The sequence below is a fragment of the Lithobates pipiens genome, unplaced genomic scaffold (genome assembly GCF_037356315.1).
Source record: "Lithobates pipiens isolate NorthernLeopardFrog02 unplaced genomic scaffold, aLitPip1_a1.2 Scaffold_1, whole genome shotgun sequence".
NCBI classification, from domain to species: domain Eukaryota; kingdom Metazoa; phylum Chordata; class Amphibia; order Anura; family Ranidae; genus Lithobates; species Lithobates pipiens.
Window position 1 is genome coordinate 212874686 of NW_027507685.1, and position 22970 is coordinate 212897655.

Here is a 22970-nt window from a genome sequence, read left to right on the forward strand (position 1 = left end):
TTAATGCGGGTTTATCTGCGTTTTTTGGGTTAGAAAAATGGCACTTTGAACGCGATTTTATGGCATTCAGAGAACAGCCCATAAACTACATTGCTGATAAAAGCTATAAAACGTTGATGTGTACATGATGGACACATAGGATAACATAGAGCAGGCATATGCAATTAGCGGGCCTCCAGCTGTTGCAAAACTACAAGTCCCATCATGCCTCTGGATGTCATTGTTGTTCCTGTCAGGGTCTTGCTATGCCTCATGGGACTTGTAGTTCTGCAACAGCTGGAGGTCCGCTAATTGCATATCACTGACATATAGTGACGTTTATGGGATGTTAAAAAAAAACACCCAAGCTCCAAAAAAACGGCCGTTTATGAGCTCCAGTGTGCATGGAGCCTAACCAATCACAGAAAAGTTGCTGGTTCTTTTTCTGACAGCCAGGACAATAGAGGAAGTATGTGGGCTCTGTAACTGTAAACATGTTGCGTCTTGCAATAGTTAATAATTTTAGACGCTGAAAGTAAGAATGAAGTCAGCCAATGGCTGAAAATCTGTGTAGCTATACACTTTTCATTGGTTACACAACCAGTGCACACTGTGCCAAGAAAAGGAAATCGTTTTGTAATCAGACATTTATTAACAGCAGAAAAGAGGTTCTGTAGAGCATTCAGACATTCTGCTTCCATACAAGATGGACATCACATGGGTGAGCACCCTGCTCCTGGCTCTGATCATCTCCGGTATCCTCTACTCGTCATGGAATGCCATGTATCGGAGACGTAACATGCCCCCAGGACCAACACCGCTGCCCATTGTGGGCAATGTCCTACAGATAAGGAGAGGGAAACTTGTCCAATCCCTAATGGAGGTCAGTTTTAATAGAAATATAATCTAGAGATCTGCATTCATTGTTTAGAGGACGGGAGACATTATGAGTACTGTCTGTAGTATTAGAATTGTTCTCAGAGGGTTGGGTAAGAAAGTGTTAAATAATTATTCCATTTTCTGTATAGAAGAATCAGCTGTACAGATCTTCCAAAGAATTAAAAGAATCTCTGCAAGCAGAGTGGAGCTTATCCAATGGTTGTGTGCTTGGTATTGATTAGGTGGTAACTCTTATGCCCTGTACACACGGTCGGACATTCCGACAACAAATGTTAGATGAGAGCTTGTTGTCGGAAAGTCCAACCGTGTGTGGGCTCCATCGGACATTTTTTTTGTTGAAATTTCCAACAAACAAAATTTGAGAGCTGGTTCTCAAATTTTTCGACAACAAAATCCGTTGTCGATAATTCCGATTATGTGTGCACAATTACGACGCATAAAATTCCACGCGTGCTCGGAATCCAGCAGAGGAGCCACATTGGCTATTGAACTTAATTTTTTCTCGGCTCATCGTACGTGTTGTACGTCACCGCGTTATTGACGTTTGGCATTTCTGACAACATTTGTGCGACCGTGTGTATGCAACACAAGTTTGAGCCAACATCTGTTGAAAAAAATCCAGGATTTTGTTGTCGGAATGTCCGATCATCTGTATACGTACAGATGATTGAATTTTTCGACAACAAAACCGTGGATTTTTTTTACTGAAGGATGGTGGCTCAAACTTATCACGAATGGAGATGCAGCATGTCAGACTCTGTCAGAGGCTTCTTATCACGAATGGAGATGTAACATGTCAGACTGACACCCCGCACTCGCGATCGCCGCTATGCGCACCTCCGTGGACATGCCGGCATGTTATCCTGCTGGACGTCATTTGATGCCCAGTCAGGATAACAGAACCACTTCCCGCCCGTCAATCTGTTATAGGCCGGGCGGGAAGTGGTTAATGGCTGTGCGTTGAGTTATTTTGAGGAGACAGTAAATTTACACTGTTATACAAGCTGTACACTCACTACTTTATATTGTAGCAAAGAGTCATTTCTTCAGTGTTGTCACATGAAAAGATATAATAAAATATTTACAAAAATGTGAGGGGTGTACTCCCTTTTGTGAGATACTGTAAATATATATATGGAGGACCCCTTCAGAGACACCAGCATATCTTTCAGTGTCTTATCTGAGAGGGGCTGCCCCACAGCTGGGTAGTCATCAATGCACTCAATGAATTCACGTGTTGAATCTTCAGATGTATCCCCCTGTCCCCTCTCACCTGCATATTGATGTGCTGGAGACTTCCTGGGATTTGATTTTATTGGGCTGTTACCCGGAGAGTCTCTGTGAGAGGTGCAGCTACTTCTGCTGGGGTGAGATCTGCGCAGGGTGATCTGAAGGGAAGGAGAACGTGGATGGTCCTGGTCGGCACCATCTTCAGCCACGTGGAACAGAGAATCTTCAGATCGGCAGTACACCCACACAGAAAGTAAAGTATAAAGTCTATATTGAAGCATAAATATTAAAAGCACTGGATGGGTACAGGCAGGGGAAATATAGTTAGGTTAACGTGTTTCACACTATAGAAGTACTTTGTCAAAACCACCATCTTGGGCAGCATCACCTTTGCATCTTCTTCTGGTCTTCCTTCGGTGTTCTGCTTCTTCCACCATCTTGTTCTTCCTCCACGTCTTCCTCCGGTCTTCTCGTCCAGCATCTTCCTCCGGCTTCTTCTTATCTACTTCATCCTCCGGATGATCCTCCTCAATGAGAGTCTCCCACTGTGTGACGCTTCTGTTCAGATGACAGCTCTTGCATAACTTCCCTATGGCTTTCCCCATGGTGTCAGAGGGGGGCGGGGTCACCCGTTTTTATCAATGAATTTTTATGTGTATTGTCGGACCGACAATTCATTATAGCCATGAGTAGTTTTAAATTACTTTTTTTCCTTTAGAAATGTCATTTTGCTGTCAGACTGTTCTAAACATGGGAAACATGCACCACTTTACAGGCATACTATAGACACCCCCCAGGTACAAAATTTAAAGGAATATTACACTTTTATTGTTTCACTTTAAGCATTATTAAAATCACTGCTCCTGAAAAAACTGCAGCTTTAAAAACTTTTTTTGCATTGATACATGTCCCCTTGGGCAGGACCCGGGTCCCCAAATACTTTTTATGACAATAATTTGCATATTAACCTTTAAAATTAGCACTTTTGATTTCTCCCATAGACTTTTAAAGGGTGTTCCGCGGCTTTCGAATTTGCCGCGAACACCCCAAATTGCTGTTCGGCGAACAGGCGAACAGCCCATCTTCGAGTCCAACTCATTTTTGACCCGAACATAAAGCCCATCCCTAGCTGTAAGCAACAAACACATACGGGAAAGAAAAAAACACTTAACTTTAAGAGAGCAAATTTTACAAGGATGAGCTCTGCTCTCCATGACTTAGACTGGGAGGGAATATTGGCATCAATGGATACAGAACAGAAATGGTAGTTCTTCAAAAAAGACTGTATGTGAACTCTGCAAATATATTCACATGGGCAATAAGTTTATAAAGCTAAAAATCATTCCTATGTGGCTCGTGGCCAAAGTTAAAATGGCTATAGATAATAAGAAAATAACGTTTAAAAAATATAAAAATGAAGGAACACTATAATTGTTTAAATGCTACAAAAAATATAACAGAATATGTAAAAAGGAAATCAAGGACACAAAAATGGAGCTTTGTCTTGGACCATTTTATTTAATTTCCACCATAGATTTTCAATTGGATTGAGGTCCGGACTATTTGCAGGCCATGCCATTGACATGTATTTCTTGAAGGAAAGTTTTCACAGCTTTTGTCCTACGGCAAGATGTATTATCATCCTGAAAAATGATGTCATGCTTTCAATTGATGGAATAAGGAAAGTGTCCAAAATCTCAATATAAACTTGTGCATTTATTGAAGATTTAATGACTGTCATCTCCCCCGTACCTTTACCTGACATGAAACCCCATATCATTAATGATTTTGGAAATTTACATGTTTTCTTCAGGCAGTCGTCTTCATACATTTCATTATAACGGCACCAAACAAAGGTTCTAGCATCATCACCTTGATCAATGAAGATTCGTAATTCATCACTGAATATCACTTCCATCTAGTCATCCACGGTCCATGATCGCTTTTCTTTATCCCACTGTAACCTTGTTTTTTTCTGTTTAGGTGTTAATGATGGTTTTAGTTTGGCTTTTCTGTACCTAAATCCCATTTCCTTTCGGCGGTGTCTTACAGTTTGGTCACAGACATTGATGCCAGTTCTGACCATTTGTTCCTCATTTGTTTTGTTGGCCATATTGCTTTAAGTTTTCTATCTTGACAATTTGATGTCCTACTTGGTCTACCAGTATGCTTCCCTTTAACAACCTTTAATTTGATTTGTACTTGGTCCAAATTTTAGACACAGCTGCCTGGGAACAACCAACATCTTTTGCAACATTCTGTGATGATTTACCTTCTTGAAGAAGTTTTAGGCCTCATGCACACTGGGCATTTTAAATAACTTCATAAAAATGCCAGTAGCCTTGCAGTGAATATTTCAAAGTTTTTTAACATTTTTGAAAATAGTGTTTGTTTTTTTTTTCCTTTTCTCTCTTCTCCCTTTCCCCTTTGCCTAACCCTCCACCATTTCCAGATGTTTTGCTGTCTTTTTGAACTCCAACCACCCTCCCCATATACTTTAGAAAACTTCCGCCAGATCCTCACTTCTGTATATGGTTTCTTCTATTGATCTTAACCACTCTATCCTTCCTATCCAGTCTTTAATTAATGGTGGGTTAGGGGTTCTCCAGACTTTTGGTATTAAGCTCTTGGCTGCGTTTAACAGGTGAGGTACCAACGTTTTTTTTATAATGCGCTAGAGTTTTGTCCATATCATGAAACAGGCACACCCATGGTTCCTTCCTTACTTGTTCTCCTGTTATCTGGTGTATGTTGTCTATAATCTTTTCCCAATATGGTTGGATCTTTGGGCAATCCCACCATATGTGTGCAAAGGTTCCCGGGGTATAACAACCCCTCCAACACGATACTGAGATCTCTGCTCTGATTTTCTGTGCTCTTTGTGGGACAATATAATGAAAAAATTTATTGTTAATGGATTTGTGTTTCTTGCTAATTTCCGATACTCCCATGGAACCCATATCCTTTTACCTAAATCTACTTTGCTTTGTGCTTTCTTAATATCAACCCACCCTGTATTACCGTTATCATATACCCAACCCGTTATTCGTGATATAATGATTGCCTGATAATATCTTTTAAAGTTCGGTGCAGCCAATCCCCCTTCTTGTTTCCAATTTTCTAGTGTTACATATAAAAATTCTAGGGTTTTTACGCCCCCAGATGAATTTAATTACCGTATATACTCGAGTATAAGCCGAGATTTTCAGCCTCTTTTTTGAGGCTGAAAGTGCCCCCCTCGGCTTATACTCGAGTCATCGCTGTCTGCCCGCTCGATCAGCGTGTCGAGCAGACAGACAGCGGCCATTCTAGGATTCAAAAGCCGCGCCTCCGGCTCCGCCTTCGCCTGTGATAGGCGGAACACTGAATTTCCCAGCAGCCTGTGTTCCGCCTATCACGGACATCGTATCATCCTCGTACTACGGACGAGGATGATACGATGTCCGTGATAGGCGGAACACAGGCTGCTGGGAAATTCAGTGTTCCGCCTATCACAGGCGAAGGCGGAGGCGCGGCTTTTGAATTTTACAATGGCCGCCGAGGCGCCGACGAAGAGGGCACGGGACGGAGGCAAGGCAAGGCACGGCACGGCACGGGACGGGACGGAGGCAAGGCAAGGCACGACACGGGACGGAGGCAAGGCACGGCACGGGACGGAGGCAAGGAGGCAAGGCACGGGACGGAGGCTCGGGACAAAGGCTCGGGACACAGGTAGGCTGGACACACACACACACACACACACACACACACACACACACACACACACACACACACGGATGGAGACACACACACACACACAGGGATGGATGGATGGATGGAGACACACACACACAGGGATGGATGGATGGAGACACACACACACACAGGGATGGATGGATGGATGGATGGAGACACACACACACAGGGATGGATGGATGGATGGACACACACACACACAGGGATGGATGGACGGACACACAGGGATGGACGGACACACAGGGATGGACGGACACACAGGGATGGACGGACACACACACAGGGATGGACAGGCATGTCTCACCCTCGGCTTATACACGAGTCAATAAGTTTGCCAGTTTTTTTGGGGGTAAATTGGGGGCCTCGGCTTATATTCGGGTCGGCCTATACTCGAGTATATACGGTATCAAAGTTCTCAACTTCGGAAAAACTCTTGTGGGACTTTTATTGGGATCATTTGGAATACATATGTTAACTTTGTAAGTATGAACATTTTTAGCGCGCTTATCCTCCCTATCAGCGAGAGTGGTTTATATCTCATATATCTTAGAAAGTCTTTAGCCTTATTCAAAATCGGGACATAGTTAGCAGCATACGCAGATGAGAGCGATGCTGTTAACTTCACTCCCAGGTACCCAAGCTCTCCCTCATACCAAGAGAAGGGGAATGACGCTTGGAGTGCCTGTTGTTCTTTTTTAGTTACTTTTATGTTCAGGATTTCTGTTTTTGATACGTTGATCTTATAATTTGTCAGCTTTCCATATCTGCTCATTTCCTTCATTATATTAGGTATTGTTATCCTGGGATCTGAAACATAAAATAATATATCATCTGCGTATGCGGCCACCTTATACTCTTCTTTACCTATTTTCACCCCTCTTATATCTCCGTTTTTCCTAATTGCGGCCAGTAAGGGTTCAAGTGCCAATACGAAAAGCATTGGGGACAGGGGGCAGCCCTGTCTCGTACCATTGTGCAGCTCCAAGGCCGGGGATAAGCTTCCGTTAATTTTTTTTTTTTTGCTGTTGGATGATGATAAAATGCCATTATCCACCTCATCGTTCTTTCTTTTATTCCCAGATGTCTCAAGGTTCCCATCATGAAGCCCCAGTTGACTCCATAGTGTTTTTTAGCGTTTATTAGGGTTTCATTTTTTCAATGGATCAAAAACGGTAAAAAAAACACTGGTGAGCCAAGTTTTTAAGCGTTTATCAACGTTTATCAGAGTTTTCTGACGTTAGAGCATTTTTACAGCTGAAAAAGTCCTCTCAGAACCCACTTGTTTTGGGGTTTTTTTAAAGCCAAAAAACACCCCAGCCAAAAACAGTTGATAACAGCCTATGTGTGCATGCACACATAGGATAACATGATGAGGAGTTTATTGAATGTAGAAAAAAAGGTCTGAAGCCAAAAACAGCAGCTATAAAAACATCCAAAGACGTCCAGTGTCCAGGAGGCCTTTGTTTCAACTGACATTTCTAGTGTTGGAGCCATGATTCATGTCAATCAGGTTGGTGCAGTAATATTTTTTTAACTGCAGACTAATTAGCAAAGTTTTGTTTTACAAACTGCACAGTACAGTGCCTTGCAAAAGTTTTTACCCCCTTGGCTTTTTACCTATTTTGTTACATTACAGCCTTTAGTTCAATGTTTTTTTAATCTGAATTATAGCAGATGGATCAGAACACAATAGTCTAAGTTGGTCAAGTAAAATTAGAAAAATATATACATAAAACAATTTTTCTGAAATAAAAAACTGATAATTGGCATGTGCGTATGTATTCTCCCCTTTGTTATGAAACCCATAAAAAGCTCTGGTGAAACCAATAACCTTCAGAAGTCACATAATTAGTGACAAGATGTCCACCTGTGTGCAATGTAAGTGTCACATGATCTGTCATAACATATACACACCTTTTTGAAAGGCCCCAGAGGCTGTAACACCTAGGCACCAGTAACCAAACACTGCCATGAAGACCAAGGAACTCTCCAAACAAGTAAGGGACAATGTTGTTGAGAATTACTAGGGTTAGGTTATAAAAAATATCCAAATCTTTGATGATCCCTAGGAGCACCATCAATTCTATCATAACCAAATGGAAAGAACATGGCACAACAGCAAACCTGCCAAGAGATGGTCGCACACCAAAACTCAGAGACCCGGCAAGGAGGGTATTAATCAGAGTGGCAGCACAGAAACCTAAGGTAACCCTGAAAGAGCTACAGAGTTCCACAGAAGAGACTGGAGTATCTGTACATAGGACGACAATAAGCCATATGCTCCATAGCATTGGGCTTTATGGGAGGGTGGCCAGAAGAAAGCCATTACTTTCAGCAAAAACACAAAACGGCATGTTTTGAGCTTGTGAAAAGGCATGTGGGAGACTCACAAAATATATGAAGGAAGGAGCTCTGGTCTGATGAGACTAAAATGTAACTTTTTGTCCATCAAAGAAAACGCTATGTCTGGCGCAAACCCAACACATCACATCACCCAAAGAACACCATCCCCACAGTGAAACATGGTGGTGGCAGCATCATGCTGTGGGGATATTTTTCAGCAGTCGGGACTGGGAAACTGGTCAGAGTTGAGGGAAAGATGGATGGTGCTAAATACAGGGATATTCTTGAGCAAAACCTGTACCCCTCTGTGTGTGATTTGAGGCTAGGACAGAGTTTCACCTTCCAGCAGGACAATGACCCCAAACACACTGCTAATACAACACTTAAGCGGTTTAAGGGGAAACATGTAAATGTGTTGGAAAGGCCTAGTCAAAGCCAGACCTCAATCCAATAGGAAATCTGTAGTAAGACTTAACGATTGCTGTTCACAACACAAGCCATCCAACTTGAAGGAACTGGAGCAGTTTTGCAAGGAGGAATGGGCAAAAATCCTAGTTGTAAGATGTGGCAAGCTCATAGAGACTCATAGAGACGTATCCAAAGAGACTTGGAGCTGTGATAGCTGTGATAGCTGCAAAAGGTGGCTCTACAAAGTATTAACTTTAGGGGGGTGAATAATTATGTACATTGACTTTTTCTGTTATTTTGTCCTATTTGCTGTTTGCAGCACAATAAAAAAAAAATCGTCATAGTTGTGGGCATGTTCTGTAAATTAAATGATGCAAATCTTCAAACAATCCATGTTAATTCCAGGTTGTGAAGCAACAAAACACGAAAAATTCTAAGGGGGGGGGTAAATACTTGTGAAAGGCACTGTACATGGTTTCCATAATATTTTCCTCAGAATTGAGTGATTCAATATTTTTTTTTCCCCTCTGCTTGATCTGCAAAAACAGTTGCAATTAACTACAGTTTTATTTCTTTTTTTTCTTTTTTTAAGTGTTTCTTCAAGCCAGGAGATTGGAATGGTATATGAAAATTATTTTGAAAAATGTCTGCTTTTTCTTCTACACAATTAAACAATTGAATGAATATTTTTTAAGAGTGATGATTCCATACTTTTGTAGCTGTTATTATTTTTGTTTTGTTTTATTTCATTGTATACACTATCCTTAAATTTGTTTATGCCATCATTCTAGGTATTGCTGGGGGACTCTTGTGCGCTGACTTGGCATGTGCCCTTTTGTTTTCTCCAGTGGTTTGAAGCTGGGCATATTCCTTGTGATGGCATCCCTTGGTTTGGGATGTGCTTGTGATACCACACATATTGGGGCAAGAAGCAATGTATAAATGTTGTACATTCTTTGTTGTATTCCTATGTGATACTTCTAATTGTCCATTCTATTGAATTATAGATTCTGATATTATGTACTCCCGAGGAAGCGGCTTGAAGTGGCCATGAAAGGTGTTGAGGCAGAATTATTGATTAACCCCCCCCCCATTCTCCCCTTTTTCTTGAAACTTGAAGCAAAAGGTTATTGGTTGGTCCTCTCAAAGGTTTGGGCCAGGAGATTGGCTACCTACCTGGATGCAAAGAGGTTCCCACCCCCCAAAGGCCCTATTTCCTCTGAGTGACACAGCTTTAGTATCTAGACTTGCCTTGCCAGCATTCAAAAGGTCTATTCTTACCCTCAAAGTGTATCTAAACCCTAACAACAAACTTCTCTTATTTTGTGTTTTTTGTACTGCTGAGTACCATGGAAAACATTTTATTTCTTCTGTTTGACAAGTTCAAAAAATATCTGATCTTGCCAGAATGTTATGAGCTGTGCTCTCTGTCTGTGCTGACTGTTGTTGGTTAAATAGAACCAAAACATTCTATATTATGTTATTATAATAGGAGAAGGGTGGGGTTATGTAGTCCAATTTTATTTCTGTTGTCCTGGCACAGAAGGGTATTTAAGCCCTTGTACACACAGTAGGAAATTCCGATGGAAAATGTCCGATCAGACCGTGTTGTCGGATAATCTGACTGTGTTTGGGCTCCATCTGACTTTTTCCATCGGAATGTCTGACCAACAAAGTTTGAGAGCTGGATATAAAATTTTCCGACAGCATGGTCCAATCGGATTTTGTCCGATCGTTTGTAGAGAATTCCGATCGGACAAAGTGCCACGCATGCTCAGATCAAATTACGAGACCAAAGCTACATAGTCCAGTCGCAATGAACAAACGTCATCACGTTCTGAATGATCGGATTTTCCGACAACTTTGTCCTACCGTGTGTATGCAACACCAGTTTCGGACAAAATCCTTCAGAAAAAATCAGACGGATTTTGTTGTCGGAATGTCTGACCGTGTGTACAAGGGCTAAGAGTTGTCATTCTAGGATTGTAAGTGTGTTACTGACAGAAACACCTAATGAATATAAAACAAATACAGCTACCTTGTCTAAAGACCAGTAAGCTGCAATACATTACATTTTTGTTTTTAGGCTTAGATATGCTTTAATTCAATCTCTGTCTTGAACTGTTAGATGGGCCTTTCAGTTATGTTACTTTGGATGTTCACAGTTCATGTTTGACTAGCACTGGTTTGTTATTGCCAACTATAATTTGTACTTTTGTTTGCCATCGTTGTTGGACAAATAATGTTTGATATAAATAAAACTATGGCCTTACCCTTCCAACCACAATTGTTCAGTTTTTTATTGGGTTGTGATGGGCAAGGTATATTGGTTGGTACTGATGATCCTTCCAGTCTAACTGTTTTTAAATTGTAGTCAGTAAAAACTTTTTCTTTTTTTTTTTTCTTGAGTAATATATGCCAAACTCCTAATATTCTATTTCAGTTTGCAGAGAAATATGGACCGGTATATACTGTTTATTTTGGCCATAATCCTATTATTGTCCTAAGCGGTTATGAAACTGTAAAAGAGGCATTAGTGGACCGCGGAGAGGAATTTAGTGGGCGTGGAAAGTCTCCAGCTTTTGATGATTTTTTTGAAGGGCATGGTAAGTTTATTTTAACATATACAGTAGGTGTAGGCATGACTTTGATGATAATTAAAGTGGAACTGGTTGTAGCTTTTTCGATTATTTTTTTTTTTTCTAACACATTTCTGACTGGGGATGAGCAATATTGATTGAGTTTCTGCAGAGTTTCACCTATACAAGAAATGCATTGGAGCCAATGGGGGAAAGTAACATAATGCTGGTTTACAGTTGGTTTACAAAGAGTTGGAACCTTTAGACCCCTTTCACTTTGCCAGCGTTTTTCAGGCGCTACAGCGCTAAATATAGCACCTGTAAAAAGCGGCTCCATTCACTCCAGTGTGAAAACACGAGGGCTTTCACACTGGAGCGGTGAGCTGGCAGGGCGTCAGAAAAAGTCCTGCCAGCAGCTCCATTGGAGCGGTGAAGGAGCGGTGAACTCACCTCTCCTCTACCGCTGCTCCACATTGAAATTAATGGGGCAGCGCTGTGATACCACCGGCAAAGTGCCGGTCCAGCGACATTTTGCGGGCGGATTTAACCCCTTTTCGGACACTAGCGATGGGGTTAAAACTCCCTGCTAGTGTCCGAATAGCTCCGCTAAAACGATGGTAAAGCGGCACTAAAAATAGCGCCGCTTTTCCGCCGATGCCCGGGGTGGCTCGGTGTGAAAGCTATCTTAATGGAGTTTCCTGGAGTGCTGGTGACATATCGCTTGTTCTAAGTTATTCCAGTTTCCAGCCGGTGGTCACTGCAGCATCCACCAATTTCTTTTCAGCCACTTTCAAGATCGGGTGCATTGGGAATGTCGCTGTCATCGTTTTTTCAGTCACAGCACTCTTTAAAAGTATGCAAAATCCGAAGGCACCCCAGCCTATAATGTACAAGATTAAAATGTATCAATGGAAAACCTGAGCCTGGAACAATGCATTATTACTAAAAGTAATAGAAACAACAATGTTTTTAAAATTAAACTTTCTTTTTGCTAATTGGATTACCAATTTCCCCTTAATGTCTAAATAACAAAATGCCTTAATTGATTTGTGTGTACTCATTTAAAAGTTATTTTTTCACCACTGATAAATATTACATTGAATTGGACAAAACAAACAAACAAACAAAAAAACCTTAATTAACATTTGTGTTCCCTAATGTTTGGGTGTATTTTTTTATCTGAGGTCTCCTAGATAATAGGAAAAAAATCTAGGGAAAGTATCACTGTTTGCACCATCCACATGCTTGCGTTACTTTCAAATTTTCAGGTTGCTATTTTTTCAGTTTATTGCCCATTTGCTTTTAGTCCATGGATAGAGAGAGGTTTTCTTTATTAGATTATGAAAAAGAACACCTTTTGAGGACACTGATGACTAATGCTGAGAACTGTAGTCAAATACATATACAGCAGGCAAAATAAGTATTGAACACATTTGGGGCGTCTTGAAGCTGTCAGTACCAACAAAGGTCCCCTGCTTTCCTCTCTACTCATTGGCTCATTGACTTTGATTGACAGCAGTGGGAGCCAATGGCGCTCCGCTGCTGTCTCAGCCAATGAGGAGGGAGAGTTCCGAGCAGCCGAGTCTCTCCTACAGCATCGCTGGATAGAGATGGGCTCAGGCAAGTATAAGCCCCTGTACACACGGTCGGACATTCTGCCAACCAAATCCGTCTGATTTTGTCCAACGGATTGTGTCCAAAACTGTTGCATACACACGGTCGGACCAAGTTGTCGAAAAATCCGATCATTCAGAACGTGATGGCGTTATTTAGTTACGATGGGACTACTTTCAGGCTAGTAGCCAATAGCTTTGGTCTAGGAATTTGATCTGAGCATGCGTGGCACTTGGTCCGATCTGAATTCTCTACACATGATCGGAGTATGTCCGATCGGACCAGTTGGTCGGAAAATATTTCCAACATGTTGGAAAATTGGGTCCGACGGATATTCAGACGGAATCAGTCTGATGCATACCACACACAGTCGGATTATCCGACAACACGGTCCGATAGGACACATTCCGACGGATTCTCCGACCGTGTATACAAGGGCTTAGGGGGGCTGCTGTACACAAAAGTTTTTTTTTTTTTTTTATCTTAATGTATAGAATGTATCAAGATAAACCTTTTGCCTTTAGAAGCACTTTAAATAAATTTTAATTACCATTTTCAATACTTTTTTCCCTTTGCCATTCCATTTTTTTACACATAACTTAATTTCTGAACGTATTTGTTTTGGTTTCTTTGTAGTCATGGATTGCATGGGTTGTTACTGACGTGGTGAAAATTTCATAATAATAGCACCTTTAGAAATACAGGTGCATCTATATAATTAGAATATCATCAAAAAGTTTATTATTTCAGTAATTTAATTCAAAAGGTGAAACCCATATATTTTATATACTGTAGATTCATTACTCAGAGTGATACATTTCAAGCATTTCTTTCTTTTAAATTTGATTATGGCTTAGGGCTAGTAAAAACTGAAAATTCAGTATCTCAAAAATTTTGCTTCCCTCTGCTGACCAACTTTTAGGAGATGCTGATTTCATTTTCCAGTAGGACTTGGCACCTGCTCACGCTGCCAAAAGTACAAATACCCGTTTTAATGATCATGTGCTTGATTGGCCAACAAACTCGCCTAATCTAAACCCCATAGAGATTATGTGGGGTATTGTCAAAAGGAAGATGAATGACATTGGACCCAACAATGCAGAAGAGCTGAAGGCTGATATCAAAGCAACCTGGGCTTTCATAACACTCTTTAACAGTGCCACAGGCTGATCGCCTCAATGCCATGCCACATTGATGCAGTAATTAATGCAAAAGGATCCCCGACTAAGTATTGAGTGCATACTATACTGTACTTGAACATACCCTTTCAGCTAACGTTTCTGTATTAAAAATTCTTTTTTTATTGGTCTTATGTAATATTCAAATTTTCTGGGATACTGAATTTTGGGTTATCACTAGCTGTAAGCCATAATCATCAAAATGAAAGAAGGAAATGCTTGCAATATATATCACTCTGTGTGTAACGCACCTATATATGAGTTTCACGTTTTGAATTGAATAACTGAAATAAATTAGCTTTTTGATGATATTCAAAATGTATAAGATGCACCTGTATATTTACCTAGAAAAATGGTGACGTGTTCAATACTTATTATACCCACTGTACATAATTAAATGCATTTTTTAAAATACTAGTAATGTAAATACCTGGGTTTGACTTGGTACCAAGCTTTTGCAGTTCTTGTACAGCAAGGATGGGGTGTGTAAGAAAGAATCAGTACAATATGAAACCTGAAATACATTTTCCTGTGCCTCATTCTATAACTAAAAGTGCTGCCTGTCCCTGCTGGAGAGATTTTAATCAATTCCTGTCCTAGTGACCCAACTTGAGGGGGAATCTTTCCAGTGGGGACACAAAATTAACAGATAACTTTCAACTATTCCTTATTCTTCCTACGACTAAAAAAAAAAGTTTTGACCCATGATGCCTCATTCACAAGATGAACTGAACGGAACTGTAATCTCTTTAGAGGATAAAACCGTTAATATCTACAGTATGTGTTTTAATGGATGCAATTATGGATGGTAAAGGTCATTTCGATTTTCTTATGATAACTGCAGTTTCCACTCCTTTGCTGTACATGTCTGATTATTGTTTTGTAGGACTTGTCTTCAGCAATGGGGAACGATGGAAAGATTTGCGCAGGTTTTCTCTCACCACGCTCAGAAATTTTGGGATGGGGAAGAAATCTATTGAGGAGAGAATACAGGAAGAAGCTGGGTTCCTGGTGGCAGAGATCAAATCTCTGAAAGGTATGTTATCTGCCTGTGGATCCTGCATGGACTAATTGTTCAGAGCACCCCGTGAGGAGACGCTGATGAATTTGGTCCTATTTCCCACTTAGAGCACACACAGCCTCCCTCTCCTCTTTTTCTGCAATCTGCAATAAATGTGTTATAGGATTGAAACTATAAACCAACAGTGACCCTCAGGCCTGGGCCAGGGTCCAACATGAGGTGCCTGAGCCTGCAGACTGAGGGGCTAAGGTGGACAGGGGAGCGGATCTGTCCGATAACGGAGTAAACAAAACCAAACTAAGCACAGGATACAGAATTTAACAAAACAAAAATAACGGGGGGAGAGAGAGATAAAGCAATGGGCTAGAGGCCCAGAAATAGAAGAAAGGGGTAGGGATGAAGAGAGGGGTAGAAAGATGGGCGAAGAAGAGGAAGAGCAAGGAAGTTCCCCCAGGCTGGGGATAGGGCTAAGGTCATGTTAGTTTGGAAGGCCTAGGCCAGTGATGGCGAACCTTGGCACCCCAGATGTTTTCAAACTACATTTCCCATGATGCTCAACTACACAGCATAGTGCATGAGCATCATGGGAAATGTAGTTCCAAAACATCTGGGGTGCCAAGGTTCGCCATCACTGGCCTAGGCTGTTTGAGTGTAAAGTTGGAAATGCATAGGATCACCACAGGGCCCATACTGTGAGAAATCTGGCATGGGGGATACTGGACATTTTTTCATGGATCATAAGAGTCGTCTGAAAATGATAGGTCCTTGTTATTGTGCCCTTAGCTGCAATAAACAGATAGGTAACTAGCTTCTGCTGTTAAGAGAAAAGGCCTGGGATTGAGAAATGGAGCAATGCAAGTTTAGGGTCCTTATGGAAGGGTACATGGAAGAGGGTAGACAGGACCCCGTAGACCCTTTACCAAAATCCCACGAGACGGGGCAGGACATCCAAATGTGCATTTTATCTCCTTGCTTACCGCACCTCCGGAAGCATCTATCATTATAGGATGGGTTTGACTTGGCAATGCGGGCTGGAACTCATTACCAGCAAAGGAGGATAGGCAGCCTCCAATGTGGCTGTGTTAAAAGAGCATTTCGCTATGCTGGACCAGGCTTTACTCCAGTCTGTGAGGTCAATGTGGGACAGGTCTCGTTCCCATTTGAGCACATAGGAGAGGAAAGTTAAGGTGCTGCTGGCATGGAGTGAGGAGTAAAATAGCAGGAATGATGCTCGTGGCACCTGGACAGTGCAGACAGGTATCTTCAAAGGCATTCTTTTGGTACGGGAAGGTGTTGTGGCACCTGAGGGAAGTTATCCAGTGCCGCAGCTGGCAAGTGACATTCCCCATCAGGGCTCCCGCTGCTTCTGCATTATATTGAGTTGAACTATTTCATTTATTGATACAATGTAATAATAGAAATATGGTGCCTTGATTATTGAAGCACTAACACCAGTCATTGCCCTGACAAATTGCCAGCAAAAATCGCTTACCCCCCACATGACCAAACCCTCCCCTCTGTGATGTACTCAAAGAAAATGATTTTACAGATAACTAAAAATCCATCTAATTTTCATACAGTCCAGGACACATAGCATCTCTAAATTCATAATGATAGGGATAGCAATGAAATAAAGGAAGGGCACACTGGAACCTAATACCAACCCCAAATCCCAAAAAGGTAAGAATCTCTCACAGCCACCTGCAAAGAAAGCAGATCGAAAGAAACACCACTTGATAACACTTAGTAAAAGTATGAACCAAAGCCCAGGTAGCAGCTTTACAAAGATCCTTTTCTACTTGTGGCTCCATAGGGGGTGCACTACAGGGCTACAAGGGCCTTCAGGGACTCCACTCCACTGCAGGGGACCACTGACCTGGACCTGTATAGCACCCTATTAGTTCACAAGGCAATATATTATTGCACAAGGTCCTGTTATTCTCAGAAATCAGCAGCAGGATTGGCCAGATCTGCATAGCTAATTAGGAGGGTCATGGCTGATTAGCAGGAACATTAGATCAGAGTATCCATGCCTGAAAGCAAGGCTTGTGTACATTGTCAGACTGCCGTTCTGTCTCTGTGGGGAGCAATCACAAGTGGTTGGCAGACATCACATCTGCCAGGCCCACGGATTGGCTCCCCCAGTGGCCAATCAGCATTCAATCACTGCTCTGTCAACAAACGCATGCCCCCCAGTGGCTGTTGACAGAGTCACGTACAGGTACGTGATTTTGCGCAATAGAGCCGCCTTGCCTCAGTGTATGTATGGCAGTCGGTCGGGAAGTGGTTAAACTAATATCATTCGATATTTTTATTGTTTCCTAGCATATCAGGTGTGAGCCACCTGATTTATTTTAGGAACTATACATATGCACTCTAAAGAGGTTACTCTTGGAGATTTTACCTTTTGTTAAATGCATGGCAAATGCTTAATGAATGCATAGTGAACGCCTCTCATATGCCCATGTACAATAGCCCATTATCAGGATTCAGGATTATTATTATTAGTGTTTGTGGTTCAGCAATGGCTGATATGCTGCCCCAGTTTGGGAATGAGTGTATCTACAGTACCTATTCCTCCAAGCCAGAGCAGGATTGTTATTAGGCTTTTGCCTATAGGCACCACTGTGGAATTAGTTCCTGAGACATCTCTAGGATTGCATGTCATCCATAACACCAATATGCAGTAATGATGTCATAACGATAGTGTGAAGTATGGAGGGTTGCAAACCTGTACATTGATTATGTTTTCAAAATTTTCTTGCAGAAAAATCTATTGACCCATCAAGCCTCCTATCCCAGGCTGTTTCTAATGTCATCTGCTCTGTAGTTTTTGGAAACCGTTTTGAATATGAGGATCATAATTTTCAGCAACTCTTGAGCTTGTTTGGTGAAACATTCAAAGACATAAGCTGCCTTTGTGGACAGGTAGGTTGTGCTGGTGCTACATGGCTTACTAAAAGAACCTTAAAGAAAAACTTCACTTCCTTCCTTTACAATTTTTTTTAACTCTTACCTTGAATGCTGGGTTGTCCAAAAAAAAAAAAAAAACATACTCACCAATTGAATCCGTCTTTGTCTGATGTAAGCCATCGTTTGCCTCAGCACTCTGGGTCCATCGTCACCATGTTCTCATGTGATGTCACCAGGTTGCTAGCTGTTTCTACTGGATCATTTGAGATATTTATCGTGAGAGTTGCTGGCATGTGGACAATGCAGAGTAGATTGCCCCAAAGCCTCTTGGGTTGGGTGATTTCAGTATCCCACAGTGACCTCATTCTCACCTAGTTGAGAAAGTAGGAAGAGCAGGACCCAGTCCCACAGAAAAAACACTTAACCACTTAAGCCCCAGACCATTTGGCTGGCCAAAGACCAGAGCACTTTTTGAGATTCACCACTGTGTCGATTTAACTGATAATTGCGCGGTCCTGCGACATGGTTCCCAAACAAAATTGACGTCCTTTTTTCCCCACAAATAGAGCTTTCTTTTGGTGGTATTTGATCACCTCTGTGGTTTTTATTGTTTGCGGTATAAACAAAAAAAGAGAGACAATTTTGAAAAAAACACATTATTTTTTACTTTTTGCTATAATAAATATCCCCAAAAAATATTAAAAAAAAGTTTTTTTCTCCTCAGTTTAAGCCGATACGTATTCTTCTACATATTTTTGGTAAAAAAAATTAGCAATAAGCGTTTATTAAGTTATAGCGTCTACAAAATAGATGATAGTTTTTATGGCATTTTTATTAAAAAATTGTTTTACTAGTAATGGCAGCAATCAGGGATTTGTATCGTGCCTGTGACATTATGGCAGATGGATCGGACACATTTGGCACGAATTTGGGACCATTTACATTTATACAGCAATCAGTGCGATTAAAAATGCAAATTACTGTGTAAAGTATCCAAATTAGATTTTATAAATGTTATATTGTTCATTATCATTCATGTATAGTGATGGACGAACTTCCGACGGGACGTTTCGCGAACGCGGCCGATAGTTCGCGAAACGGAAAGTTTGCGGCGGGCCCCATTGACTTCAATGGGAGGTGAACTTCGCAAACCTTTAGGTCAAATTTGCAGCCACAAAATAATTATTAGCTGGGCAAACATAGTCCCACCACATGGCCAATGACATAACACATGTATGAGGTGAATTTGGGATCGATAACTATATGGGGAATTGTTCTGACAATTCAGGACTGTGGAGCGCATGAAGGCAATGGAGGAGACGGAAGGTCAGGGACCAGAGTAGGCAAAGAAGAGGGTGCAGGAGATGATCACCAGCAGCGTGACATACAGCAATGACACCTGCACCGTGATAGAGTCATCTGACAACAGCACCGTGATAGAGAGCACTGACATCAGCAGCGTGACATAAAGCACTGACATCAGCACCGTGATATACAGCACTGACAGCAGCACCGTGATAGAGAGCACTGACATCAGAAGCATGACATTAAGCACTGACATCAGCACCGTGATATACAGCACTGACAGCAGCACCGTGATAGAGACAACTGACATCAGAAGCGTGACATTAAGCACTGACATCAGCACCGTGATATACAGCACTGACAGCAGCACCGTGATAGAGAGCACTGACATCAGAAGCGTGACATTAAGCACTGACATCAGCACCGTGATATACAGCACTGACAGCAGCAGCGTGACATTAAGCACTCACACCAGCACCGTGATATACAGCACTGAGAGCAGCACCGTAAGCAGCCCCAGGAGGAAGTCAGCACAGCACAGGGATGGTGTGATCCCCTCATAATAAGCAGGCCCAGGAGAAAATCAGCACAGCACAGGGATGGTGTGATCCCCTCATAATAAGAACCCCCAGGAGGAAGTCAGCACAGCACAGGGATGGTGTGATCCCCTCATAATAAGAACCCCCAGGAGGAAGTCAGCACAGGGATGGTGTGATCCCCTCATAATATGAACCCCCAGGAGTAAGTCAGCACAGGACAGGGATGGTGTGATCCCCTCATAATAAGAACCCCCAGGAGTAAGTCAGCACAGGGATGGTGTAATCCCCTCATAATAAGAACCCCCAGGAGAAACTCAGCACAGCACAGGGATGGTGTGAGCCCCTCATAATAAGAACCCCCAGGAGTAAGTCAGCACAGCACAGGGATGGTGTGATCCCCTCATAATAAGCAGGCCCAAGAGAAACTCAGCACAGCACAGGGATGGTGTGATCCCCTCATAATAAGAACCCCCAGGAGTAAGTCAGCACAGCACAGGGATGGTGTGATCCCCTCATAATAAGCAGGCCCAGGAGAAACTCAGCACAGCACAGGGATGGTGTGATCCCCTCATAATAAGAACCCCCAGGAGTAAATCAGCACAGGACAGGGATGGTGTGATCCCCTCATAATAAGAACCCCCAGGAGTAAGTCAGCACAGCACAGGGATGGTGTGATCCCCTCATAATAAGCAGGCCCAGGAGAAACTCAGCACAGCACAGGGATGGTGTGATCCCCTCATAATAAGAACCCCCAGGAGTAAATCAGCATAGGACAGGGATGGTGTGATCCCCTCATAATAAGAACCCCCAGGAGTAAGTCAGCACAGCACAGGGATGGTGTGATCCCCTCATAAGCAGCCCCAGTAGAAATATGACACTGCTCAACCTCTTCAAAGAGGAGGGTAGGGGCATATAGTACGGTGTGCTTTTTTGGGACAAGGAAGTGAGCAAAATGAAGAAAGAAGGTCTGTGTGCTTGATTAAAAAAATTGTTTATAGACATATACATGGTCTACTGGTCACATGTGTTGAATTCCTCCGAGATCCATGCCTCATTCATTTTTAGAAATGTGAGGTAGTTAACACTGTCGTGAGCTAGGCAAATACGCTTATCGGTCACGATCCCCCCTGCTGCGCTGAACGTCCTTTCAGACAGGACACTGGATGAGGGGCAAGCCAACAGTTCGATTGCAAATTGGGCAAGCTCTGGCCAGAGGTCAAGCCTGCCCACCCAGTAGTCCAGGGGTTCATCACTCCTCAGAGCGTCCACATCGGCCGTAAACCCAATGTAGTCGGACACCTGATGGTCTAGGCGTTCCCTGATGCTGGATCCGGGTGACACCTGTCGATGGGTCAGCTGAAAGAATGACCTCATATCCGAAGTCACCAACACATCTTCAAACCGGCCTCTTCTTGCAGGCGCTGTTGGATTGGTACCCGCAAATCCTTCTCTGGGAGTGGGAATTGCTCCTCTGCCAGCGCACGCAAAAGCAGAATGCAGCATTTCTCGAAGCAAGGCCTGAAAGTGCTGCATTCTGACAGCCCTCTGCGACGGCGGTAACATTTCCGCCATTTTGTGTTTGTACCGGGGGTCTAAGTACGTTGCCAGCCAGTACTGGTCCTTGACCCTTATGCTTTTTATACGGGGGTCCCTATTAAAACACTGGAGCATGAAGGCCCCCATTTGCACTAAACTGGAAGCGGTGTGGTGGCCTGGCTCCTGCTCATCATCCAGGATAATGTCGTCCTCTTCATTCTCCTCTCCCCATCCACGCACAACAGGGATCCCAGAAAGGTTTAAAGCATGCTCTTCTTGCTCCTCCTCATCCTCCTCTGACTCCTCTTCAGACTCCTGTTGTTGACTTGTCTCAGATAGAGTAGCCCCCCTGGGAATTCATCCAGCATTGCGACTTCCTCATCTTCCCGCTCCTGCTCCTCCACAGCCTGATCAATGACACAACGCAATGCACGCTTCATAAAGAAGGCATAAGGTACCATGTCACTGATGGCGCCATGGCTGCGACTGACCAGTTTGGTGATCTCCTCAAATGGCCGCAGAAGTCTGCATGCGTCGCGCATGAGCAGCCACTGGCACGGTGAAAAAAAACCCAGCTCCCCAGAACCGTTTCTGCCGCAGAGTTCATACAGGTAGACGTTAACTGCACGTTTCTGCTGGAGCAGCCTATCAAGCATATAGAAGGTTGAGTTCCATCACGTCGGGCAATCGCAAATAAGACGTCTGACCGGCAGATTGTGTCGCCGCTGAATGTCAGCAAGGCGAGCCATGGCCATGTAAGATCTTCTGAAATGGGCCGAGATTTTCCTTGCCTGCCGCAAGATGTCCTGGACCCCAGGGTATTTGACAAGGAATCGCTGCACGACCAAGTTTAAGACGTGTGCCATGCATGGCACGTGCGTGATTTTGCCCTGTTTCAATGCGCTAAGCAGATTGGCACCGTTGTCACACACCACTTTACCAACTGTCAAATTGAGCGGTGTTTGCCACTGATCTGCCTGTGAACGCAAAGCTGAAAGGAGTGCCGGGCCAGTGTGGCTCTTGGCTTCCAGGCACAACAGACGCAGCACGGCATGGCAACGTCTCACCTGGCATGTGGAATAGGTTCTGGGGAGCTTGGGCGGTGCAGCGGAAGAGACGCTAGCAGCAGAAAAGGAGGAGGCAGCTGAGGAGGAGAGGGAGGAGGATGGAGTAGGAGGAGGAGGAGAAGAAGAGTCAGGCCTGCATGCAATCCGTGGTGGTAAAACCAAATCTACACGGGTTACATGCTTGACGGCCGTCAGAAGGTTCACCCAGTGGGCAGTAAAAGTGATATACCTTCCCTGCCCGTGTTTGCTAGACCACATGTCTGTGGTCAGATGTATCTTGGCACCGACACTGTGTGCCAGAGATACATTCACTTGCCGCTGAACATGGCCATATAGCTCTGGGATGCCCTTCTCAGAGAAATACTTCCTTCCTGGGACCTTCCATTGTGGTGTTCCAATGGCCACAAATTTGCGAAAGGCCTCCGAGTCCACCAGTTTATATGGCGGTAGTTGGCGGGCTATGAGTTCTGACAAGCCAGCCGTCAATCGTTGGGCAAGAGGGTTATCCGGCGTCATCATTTTTTTTACGCTCGAACATTAGGCCCACGGAAGCCTGCCTTTTTGCAGAAAAATGTGAGCTTGGCGTGATGGAAGGTGGAGTGGAGGACAATTGTGAGGAGAGA

The 22970-nt window shown here is 43.0% G+C and overlaps 1 protein-coding gene across 1 annotated transcript in view; it reads left to right on the forward strand.

Annotated features, from left to right (window-relative positions):
- The first annotated feature begins 605 nt into the window (after positions 1–605).
- Positions 606–22970, forward strand: part of LOC143987705 (uncharacterized) — a 112868-nt gene continuing 90503 nt past the window's right edge. Inside the window, exons 1-4 of the mRNA XM_077486651.1 lie at positions 606–862; positions 11039–11201; positions 14853–15002; positions 17755–17915. Of these exons, the coding sequence (XP_077342777.1) occupies positions 686–862; positions 11039–11201; positions 14853–15002; positions 17755–17915 (651 nt within the window). The 5' untranslated portion in view covers positions 606–685. The remainder of the gene's footprint in view (positions 863–11038; positions 11202–14852; positions 15003–17754; positions 17916–22970) is intronic.